General features: G+C 46.1%; 2 protein-coding genes across 2 annotated transcripts; both read right to left on the reverse strand.

Moving 5' to 3' along the window:
- Window positions 1-2,871: 2,871 nt before the first annotated feature.
- On the reverse strand, window positions 2,872-6,619 carry LOC119353528. Its single transcript, XM_037620147.1, has 2 exons — window positions 5,441-6,619; window positions 2,872-3,955 (listed from the first exon to the last, which is right to left on the reverse strand). The coding sequence occupies exons 1-2, from the start codon at window positions 6,392-6,394 to the stop codon at window positions 3,545-3,547; spliced, it is 1,365 nt and encodes a 454-aa protein (XP_037476044.1). The 5' UTR covers window positions 6,395-6,619; the 3' UTR covers window positions 2,872-3,544.
- A 668-nt stretch (window positions 6,620-7,287) lies between these two features.
- On the reverse strand, window positions 7,288-9,088 carry LOC119357687. The gene is made up of 2 exons (XM_037624553.1): window positions 8,420-9,088; window positions 7,288-7,740 (listed from the first exon to the last, which is right to left on the reverse strand). Exons 1-2 carry the CDS (start codon window positions 9,086-9,088, stop codon window positions 7,288-7,290), a joined length of 1,122 nt encoding a protein of 373 aa, XP_037480450.1.
- Between the last annotated feature and the right edge of the window lie 1,207 nt (window positions 9,089-10,295).

Below are 10,295 nucleotides of genomic sequence, written 5' to 3' on the forward strand. Positions count from 1 at the left end.
CCCCCACCCCCTGACAATTGACTGACCCAAAGTCGAATCAGTCAACTGAAGTGTAGCTAAATCGGTTTTCTCAACCTCTTGGTCTTGCCTGACGAATATCGATTTGAACTAGCATCATGGCTAATCGGTGAACTGCATGGCATAAACGGAACGCATAGAGTAAACACCCAAGCCATCGATAGCATGATATTGGCGCCGCTGATGGATCTCCAGAGCGATATGAATTCCTGCATGATAGCATTGACCTTGTCGTGACGTAAATCCTGAACCCAGCGATCCTCACACAGCGCAGCCACCATCGTCCTGTTCTTCCCGATTGAGTGATTGAATGGTTTGCGTACACCAGGAGTAAGGGGTGCAATGGAAAAAAATAGCGTGCTACAAGATTTGTGCTATTTTTCAAAATAGCGTTTTGCATAAAAAGGTCAAATGTGCCATAAAATTTGAGGCTTTCAATATTTGCAAAGGGACACTCCAAGTTAAACAGAGAAGCATACGAGGGCTATGCTCGGAGCATGTACACTCCTAATGTGTAAGGAAAGGGAACACTCCTAATAAATGAAGAAGCATTGGTGGCTGACTTGCCGACGCCGGCGACGTGGTTGACATTGGCACTGTCTTGCTGGAGATGGAGGTGTGGCCGATGCCGCTACTTGGAGGGGGGACGGAGAGAAGCTATTGCTACTGCTGCCTTCACTCACGAGTCAAGAACGCCACCATCGTTGGGCCCTCAGTCATGAGCTGGTGGGAAATTAGTGACGAGTTGACTAGGTTATGTTATATATGCGTTGCACTTGCCTCTAAGAAAGAGTAAGTTGGACCGTTGCGATGCGGTGATGCTTGATGGGCTGTTGTATGGTACACGCTAAAAGCTATAACGTTATTTCGTTTAGCGTCAAATAGCATGTAGCGCTATAACGGGCAAATTAGCTAAAACATAATATGGCCTTCCAAATATGCTATAGTGACGCTATAATGTCAAAATAGCGTGCTATTTTTTCATTGAGGGGTGCCGCCCAACCACGAGCAGTGTAAGAAACTCGTCGTTGCCGTGTTGCCGATCATGATGGCGGTTGTGTAGGCGAAGAGCACAAGGCCCTTCTTGTCGCACAATGTGTCGGTTCCCACCCAGGGCATGTCAAGCTGCTTCTAGGCAGCCAACGAAGTCTTCGCACGCAATGTCAGGGATGCCGAGGCCACCTTGATCCATCGGTGACATGATGGTCTGCCGGTTAACCTTACATTTGCTGTTGGAGAGCTCCTTTTCTTGAGCTCAATGGAGGAAGCGGCGACACACTTTGTCAATGTCTTTAATGAATTTCTTCGGAGCGCCAAGGACGATGAGCGTGAAGGACGGCATGACAGAGAGGACGCACCGAACTAGCACCCACCGTCTCGACGCTGGCATGAGGTGGTCCTCTGTAAGAAATATAAGAGTGTTTAGATCACTAAGTTAGTGATTGAAACACTCTTATATTTCTCTACGGATGGAGTAGAATGAACTCAAGGTGCACAATTACATTATATATACATCTTTTCAAATGTCACACATATTTTTGGAACATGTGATTTTTATAAAAAAAAGTCATGTACATTTTTAAATGAGTAAAATACATTGGAGGTCCTATAAGTATTTCAAATGTGTCAAGTAGGTCCTAAAAGTTTGAAATCGTTTACCACGGGTCCTATATGTGTATTTTACCCGTGACTTTTAAGACCTACTTGACACACTAGGAATACTTTTAGGACACGTGTCGGTGAATGATTTCAAACTTTGAGGACCTACTTGACACACTTGGAATACTTTTAGGACCTCAGTGTATTTTACTCTTTTAGAATTGTACGATAGATTAAAAAAAATCACGCAAACATTTTCTTATACACATTTTTGTAAATGCCACGAACATTGTTTTGAAGCATGTGAACATTTTTCTAACGAGACAAACAATTTATGAGTGACATAAACTTTTTTTTAATGTTTCAAACATATTTAAAATTTTAAGTAAAGTAATTTTGAAATATGGATTTTTAGGGGTATTTTGAAATATGGATATTTAATTGTTTCGGAATATAAACAAAAGTAGCCGGCCCACTACAGCGTCGCTAGAGGCGAGCGTTCGCCGTGTCTCGCTGCGGGCGAGACATATCCCCTCCCCTAAAACGACAAGCTCGACGCCGGTGACCCGGCGTGTCTCCTTCTGGCCGCCTTTTTTCGCAGAGCGGCGGGTGGCAGGGTGCGCCTCCGCCTCTCCGGCGGCGCAAGGGATGGCTCAGCCGTTTGGAAGTCACCTCTTCCTAATTGGACAGGTGCGCTCGCCTTATGGCCTCCGATTGTTGGCGCTTCCTCTGCGCACCTTTAATTCTCCGGTTATTTGCTCGCGGCGCGCCCGAGTGCCCCCCTGAATAGTTGTTTGGCGCCAAGGTCTAGTTTGGGAATAGATCTGCTATTTCCAAAATAAGAAGGCGTGGGTCGTATAGATCATAGCATAAATCTCCCCAGTTCGTCTGCTTATTGTGAGATGGGTAGAAATTTCAGTACTCGGGGGTGCTGGTCTGCTGGAGTAACCTCGAATTTACAGTGCCACTATGTGGTCCGTACTGCAGCATAACCGTTTAATCTCAGGCTCCCCCATCCCTGACCAGATTGCATGGTTCTTAGCCAGTTGAGCTAACAGGCTAACTGACGGAGAGCTTCAGTTCTGAACTGAAACGGGTGCTCATTGAATCCAAAATCAGATTCATCTTCTTTCCAAAACAGCCCTTTGTACAGCACTAATGCAACCATTATTTGCGATTTTGCGTTGCTCTCATCACGGCAAATAATGTTCACTTTATGTTAGGAACCTGCTACGATCTATCTTGACTAGTCACTTCAACAGATGAATTGTAGCAGTAGCATAGCAATTACAGGGGAGAGGTTACAGGAACAGGAAGAACAGAGATGAACTGGAGGTAGGGGAAAGAGAAGGGAGCCGCCGCCGTTCGTGCCTGATCCTACGCGGGTACCTCCTCGTGGCCTGCTTCCCTTGTATTTGTAGTGGGCACCCTGGTTAATGCACCACTGGGCTTGGCCCACGTACCACCGACGGGCAAGCCAATGGGTCCCTAACATCCCTCCCTTCTTGAAATGCGGCTTGCCCCCAAGCCGCTGACATGAGGAGCTCGCCAGGATCCCAGGGTGCTTGGAGGTTCTTGATCATGTTGTGGTCGCCGTGGTAGTTGTCGTGGTCGTAGCCACAGTTTAGGTGGATTTGAACTAGCTCGAAGAAGTGGTCGTGGTTGAGGTAGTAGTCGCTGTCATGGGGATCTTGGTAGAGGAAGGCAGAGGCGTCTTTGATATCCCTCCCTTCTTGAGGATCTACTTGTGCACTAGTTGATGCCATGTAGAAGCTGTGTGTTACATAAAGTCCAAGCACCAGGATAGAACGGCCTGGCAAGCATCTTGTTGGCTGTTGTAGTTGAGACTTGCACATAAGAGCAACAACAGAAAATGGCAGAGTTGCGCCCATAGCAAGGAACTCTTCCCACAGGTGCGCTTGTCGAGTCAACTCCAGTAACAAGAACACCGCCGGTCCTCCGGGGTCCCAAAACATGCCCATCTGGTACATGCCCATGTCGAACTCCCATATACATATGGCAGAGACGAGAGGAAAAAGAAAACACTTGCATTGAGCATCACCATCTTATTGAAATAGAGCCCCAACACCCATTTCTGAAAAGAGCCCCACTCGAAGATGCTAATAACAGAAGCACAAACTTCATCTGATTTCGGATATCTTGTACCAGAACCAACCTCAAAGCAATCCCACAATTCATGATAAACCTTGGTTGATATAAGATGCTGACACTCACAAGTTTCTGAAGCTTCAGTACTGGGCATAGTTCTGAAATTGATAATAATTTCCACGCTTTCCAGTTGCTGTACCAGATAGCGATGCATCTGATCGCCACCAGCCTGTATACTTGAACATATAGGAACCACCAATTGATGTAATGAATCATCGACAAGTATAGTAAGGACACAAAGAATGGCCGGACTGGTGTTCATATATAATTTCAGAAGTCCTGAATCAGTATCAGTTGTCCGACAATTGATCCCATTGAATCTCTGGTTGAACCATGCATCACCCCATATGCTTTCAAATAGAACATATACCCAGCGCAGATGGATGCTCCAGCCTAGACAATTTATGCGCTTTACTGCATCAGTTAGCAGTCCCCTCTTGTGGACACTGCCAAGAGGAATTAGATTATGTGGCCCACCATTCTCCAGCTTCCTCTCGAATGTACACTTCTCCATACAAAAATCATAGGCATGAGCACAATGGTGAAAATATTCAGCACCTTCCAGTTGCCGCACCATACAACAGGAATAAGACTGCAGACTCTTGTATTTAACTTGGTCTGTATGCATTGTTTCTGAACCCTTCTTTTCATGTTCAACAATATATGTTACTTGATCTGGTCGACGCCAAGACTGCTACCGTGCACCATGTAAATAACTGAAGGGCTCTTCCATGGGAATTAGTACAGAACAACAAATAGGCTGAACCATCAAGCATGCCAAGAGGACATATGGATTACCACATTGTTCAGAACTGCAATGTCTAGTAAAATGGCCACTCCCTTGAAATTCCTCTAGATTGAAATATGACCACTTCATTGTCAATCTCATGATTTGAACTATCCCTTCAACTAGAAACTGTACTGCCTGACAATTACAGAAAAAATATGATCTTGATAGGTTCCACTGGGCATTCTTTTGACTGAACCTGAACATCGGCTGGGCATCTTGAGCACAAAATTCATATGAGGACTGCACAATAAACACAACTAGCCTCCGTTCTGTGGTACCCAAGGTCAGATCATATATTAATTGCATTAACAGAACACCAATATTGCTTGACAGCTCTACGAACATAGCATCCAGTTTCTGCACACTCCGAAATAGATGCACCTCCACACTAGCAAGACCTGAATGATGCAGTTCATAAGCAATAGTACGAGAACATCCACAGAGTTCCGCAAGCCAATTATTGTCATGAAAGAGCGTGACAAGCTTACTGAAACTTGAACCATCATGTTTCAAACACGTCAAGCACAAGAACAGACCAGGGAGTATCCTTATGCGATGCCCGTTGAGATTGGACCACCGCTTCCATGTATTGCACACAAGGTTTCCAACATGACTTAATTCCATCAGGAAGGTACTACTAATCAAACTACTGTTATGCACTTGGAGAAACAGAAACGGATGTGCCCTGAACATCCATGTATGAGGGTCATGCACAGGAGGTACGTGGAAATTGCAATGGGCAACACAAGCACGACAGACTTCTGATGGCACCTTTATTGCAAACGAAGGCCACGGAGTGGGTCGAATCTCATTCCTATCTGCTATATGATTTGACAGAAAGGATGGCCACGGCATGAATCGTACCTCATTCCCATCAGCAAGATCCCTCCAAAACGATGGCCACGGCGTCGGCCGTAGCCTCATCCACTGCCACCAGACTTGTTGAAACGCCATTGCCATCAGCGAGAGCTTAGGTGTGTCGGGAAGGCAGGAGCGCGGGTACTCCGCAGTCAGTAGTATGGGCGCCGCAGGTGCAACAATTTTGTTGGCGTCGTTGTACACGACTGTTGTCACCAGAGAGAATCGCCGGGTGAAAACATCGGTGATGATCACCCCAGGAGCGGCGTCCTCCTCAATGACCGTGTGCGAAGGAAACTGCTCAACTTCCTTGTCATTCCGGATGACGGTGAGCTCGGGGAAGACAACAGTGGTGGCGTTGAGGTCGATGGCAAGGTCGTGGCAGACGGTGGTGGAGGGGACGCCGGGAAAGATGGCGAGCTCGGTGACGACTTCTGGAATTGCCGCCACCAATGTGTACTCGTCCGTGCCCGCGACTGGGACGCGGCAATCGCTGTCAAGGGAAGACTTGGGGGATGTATCGTGGCCGTGAGGCGGCGTGCTGGTGCTGGCCGCCGCAGGGATGTCGATGGCCCCGACGGACTTGCCGTCATGACCAGAGATGGCCGCGGTGGAGTTGGTGAGGTCGATGGCGGTGTCACGGTTGTCCTTGACGACGGTGGGCGAAGTAGACGCTGGGGCCGGCAACACGTCGAGTGTAGCGCACCACATCTGCAGGCGACAACACCGGTAGTAGATGCAGCGGCCATCCCAGTATGCGAATGCGTGCGCCGAAGTGAATCGGACATCTGCCGCTACAAAAGGCTCTCCATCCTCTGATTTTGTTTGGGGATACACCACCAACTGCTCTACACCAAAGGGAGCGAAGAGGGAATACAATACATCGGTAGTGATAGGGTAAATCGCTTGCTCCACGACCATGCTGAGAACTTGATCTGAGAACATTTGGTGGCTAGTCATTCTGTCGAACAGGAAGAAGGCAATGACTAGCGAAAAAAAAATTGGGGCGGAAAGGATGGTGGACTGGCTCTGATAGCAGATGTTAGGAACCTGCTATGATCTATCTTGACTAGTCACTTCAACAGATGAATTGTAGCAGTAGCATAGCAATTACATGGGAGAGGTTACAGGAACAGGAAGAACAGAGATGAATTGGAGGTAGGGGAAAGAGAAGGGAGCCGCTGCCGTTCGTGCCTGATCCTACGCGGATACCTCCTCGTGGCCTGCTTCCCTTGTATTTGTAGTGGGCACCCTGGTTAATGCACCACTGGGCTTGGCCCATGTACCACCCACGGGCAAGCCAATGGGTCCCTAACACTTTACTCTTTACAATTGTCTGATCAGTAGTACTAGAATTTGGCAGTGTGCGATGTTCATCATACTAATCTGTTCAGTTCGTGGTTTTCTGAGATTGGTACTCTGGAGAGTGTAGTTAATGGCCAATTGTAGAAATGTCAATACTTTCAATATTGGAAAATTTACCATGTTATTAGGTTATTCTAATTTGGGAACCTCCTCCCACCCAGCCATGACCGAGGTTCTCTCCTAGTCAGGAGGAGCAGTATTAGCCAGTTGAGAAATTAGCAGACTCACACACCGACAATGCGCAAGTAACTTGGCATTTCACATTGAGATCACAAAGCAAACTCATCTTCTTTCTCCATGGTCTTGCAACGCAAATACAACCATTATTTACATTGCTTTTATCATGGCACACAATGTAGACTTGCCAAAACAAACCAACTGTTTTATATCAAGCCAAATTCATGGGATATCCCTGGATTGCAATCAATACCCCACCACTATGTTGAGCAAATTGACAGTAGTACAACATCATCCAAATACATGCATGTTTAGGTGATAGTGACACTGCTGATGCCTTGTCGCCACTCATGGCCCATCAGCTCCTTTGCTCTTGCCACGAGAGCAGAGAGAGGCACACTGTGCTCCATCAGTCCTGCGTCGCCCAAGAAGAACCTGTACTTTTCAGCCCTTGAAGGTGTATGTTCTACCCGCAGCAGTGCTTCCATCATCCAGCATTTATTAAAGCAGTCGGTGTAGCTAGGATTGCACTCCATTATGTGTATGGCATGTTCAACTATCACCCTCCTGATTCCCGGACAATGAGCAGTAGGTGTCATATTTGAGTTAAGTGCACAGACAAGTCTGTTTATAAATCTTTCTTTAATCTGACCATGCTCAAGTTCACGCTCAAAGTCTCCAGGAATGGCATGACATATTTGTGAACTAAGGCCAACAAGGACCTCTAGTTCCGCCCCTTCTGCATCCATTATTCCTTCCAAGACCTATAATAGAAATAGTTAAGTGATGTAAACATAATATGGCAAACTTCTGCTGCATCTGAACCTATATATATATGGTCAGGTGGTAATCCAAGATGATGCCATGTCGCCATCTATTTCTCTAGTTATGTTATGTATATTTGGCAGTTCATACTTCTTACTTCTTATTACTCTCAACATTGAAATGACTTAGTTGCATGACATAAACTATATCATGAATGATGTGCATGTCCGTGCCAAGAAATGTCCATAGTTAGAAAAAAAATGAATTCATGCATTTTTCTTTAACAATTTGTGAGATAGGAAATGCCGCAACTGTTAAGCTTCATGCACTAGCCAACGCGACAAAAAATTTGAACTGATATGAAAAAGGTCAGGCAATCCACATATACACTTCAACACCCCCTCTCACGTGCGACGCGGAAAGTCAACACATGGATAGACTCAGAGGTATGGCTCAAGAGGCCTATACATGGACAAAGGGGAGCAACGACAATCTTTTGGATAAATTGCGAAAGCCAGGACTCGAACTTAAGACAATGGGCTCTGATACCATGTGTAAGCTTCATGCACTAGCTAATGCAACCAAAAGTCCGAACTAGTGAAAGAGCCTAGGCAATCCACATATACACTTCAATAGCAACAACAGGTGCAACATCTAATTTTACTTGTCAGGGCTCACCTCTCGCAAGATGTGAGAGAACTCCTTCAGTTCGGAGTTGTTGAACTTAGGTTGAGCATGCATGCACATACTTCGCAACAAGCTTGCTGCTACGTACCTGTACATGTCCCCATGGATCATAAATGCGAGCTCCTTGATGAATACATACCCTGGTTCGGCTAACATAACCAAACAGTTATTCGCACTGTCCATTGCTAGCACTGCCAGGGCTTGCCCGGCGACCTTTCGTAACTTATCTGAATATGTACTTGAGGCTGCTTCTCGGTTAAGAAATGCATGCATCAACCTGCTAATGATCACCCGAATCTTCCCGATCTCGTCCCTTGTGTTTGCATCCATGGAAATGTTTCTAAGGATTTCTGTTGTTAGCTCCCTAAGTTCTTGGCTGCTCCCACTGTCTTCCAAGATCGCTGCAAGGTTGCTCAAAAGGAAGGGATGTTCTGAAATCTCCTGTCGCAAAGTTACCCCAAACTTCCCTCGAGTACTTGCAAGTCTTCTCAGCAGTTTCAACGATGAACCTTTCAGCAGTGCCTGGTCTGTCTCACTAATATTGGTCATGTCAGTTCTGTTGCTTGTGAAATCTATGATCTTTGAAATGAGGCCTGTTGATCTGTTGATTTCTACACGGTTCTCAATATCAAAGCTAGCAAGAGTGTCAAGAATTAACATGCCCAGTACAGGGAGCAGATCCTGGTCCGTTGATGGCTCCTCCTCTGGAATATACCAGCATTTGGTATCTGCTTCCAGCATCTGAGTGTACATGAGTTTTGTCCATCCATGTTAGATGGCTCCTCCCTTGGAACCAAACAATATACTGCCATCTGTTTCAACCATTTAAGCATGGGTGTCCTCTGTTCGTCCATGGCAACTTGCTGAATCAGGGTATCTTGTTCTGCCTCTAGGCTACCAATGTCTAGGAGAGGATCCTTTATTTTCTGCTGGTGAACAGTATCAAGAAGTGAGGCTATGAGCTGCATTGCCCCAGGGACAGAGACAACTCGGAGGCTACCAGCAAGCTCAGCTATGACCTTCGCGGCAAATGATCTAATATTTGCATCTCCTTCACTTGTCCAGCCCAACATGTTGAATAAGACAGTTACTGTCTTCGTGGAAGTCGCTAGTTTTGAGATGGCTTTGGTCTTGATAGGTTCATTTTTTAGGAAAATGTGCAACATGCGAAGTCCATAGAGCTGCATCTTGGGTGAGTCTGACTTTAAAGAATCCATTGCAAATGCGATGAGGCTGATCTTCTTTCGGGCAAACACAGCGCCGTCCATGCATTTCTCAAAGGCATAGGCATAGTACAAATTGACATATTCCACTGCCCGGGGACCTCTGAATCTAGCACCACGGGCGAGGCATCTCAGGAGGATGCATGAAAAGACATCAAGGATGCAGGCAACAATGTAAAGTATTCCCTGGCCAAGCACCATCCCGTAGAAGATATTGAGAGATGGCACGAGGTTTGTCTTGTCCCCAAGGATTTTCTTGTCAACATGTTCATCATGGCCGTAGTAGCTTTGTGCTTTAAGGCGTACTAGTGCCAGCACGATGCGCAATACTGCTGCTGGAATCTGGAGGTTTCCGAATGACACTATTACTACTAGGCCACATAATTTAAATATGAGAATCACAATCCATCCGACGCCTTCAAAAGTGAACACAAACATCGCTACTGCAGCTAGCATGCACAAGTTTAGAATAACTCGACGCCAATATATTATTCTCCTGCCGAGAGTCAAGTCTACTAGTTTCATGATACCTGGGAATTGCAGCCTGCTGATTGTCGCTAGGAGCACGACCACAAATAATACCAGATACATTGTCAGCTTGGCGATTGAGTTTTTGAAACTGAGTTTGTGAATGTTGAAATCCT

The sequence above is a fragment of the Triticum dicoccoides genome, chromosome 2A (genome assembly GCF_002162155.2).
Source record: "Triticum dicoccoides isolate Atlit2015 ecotype Zavitan chromosome 2A, WEW_v2.0, whole genome shotgun sequence".
Classification (NCBI taxonomy): domain Eukaryota; kingdom Viridiplantae; phylum Streptophyta; class Magnoliopsida; order Poales; family Poaceae; genus Triticum; species Triticum dicoccoides.

Excerpts from the sequence above, each read along its gene's own strand:
- LOC119353528 (XM_037620147.1), bottom strand. The coding sequence starts at position 6,394 with ATGACTAGCCACCAAATGTTCTCAGATCAAGTTCTCAGCATGGTCGTG. Across the intron at positions 3,956-5,440 it reads ATCTTGCTGATGGGAATGAG|GCTGGTGGCGATCAGATGCA; the intron begins GTACGATTCATG and ends TCAAGTATACAG.
- LOC119357687 (XM_037624553.1), bottom strand. The coding sequence starts at position 9,088 with ATGTTAATTCTTGACACTCTTGCTAGCTTTGATATTGAGAACCGTGTA. Across the intron at positions 7,741-8,419 it reads TCTCTCACATCTTGCGAGAG|GTCTTGGAAGGAATAATGGA; the intron begins GTGAGCCCTGAC and ends TTTCTATTATAG.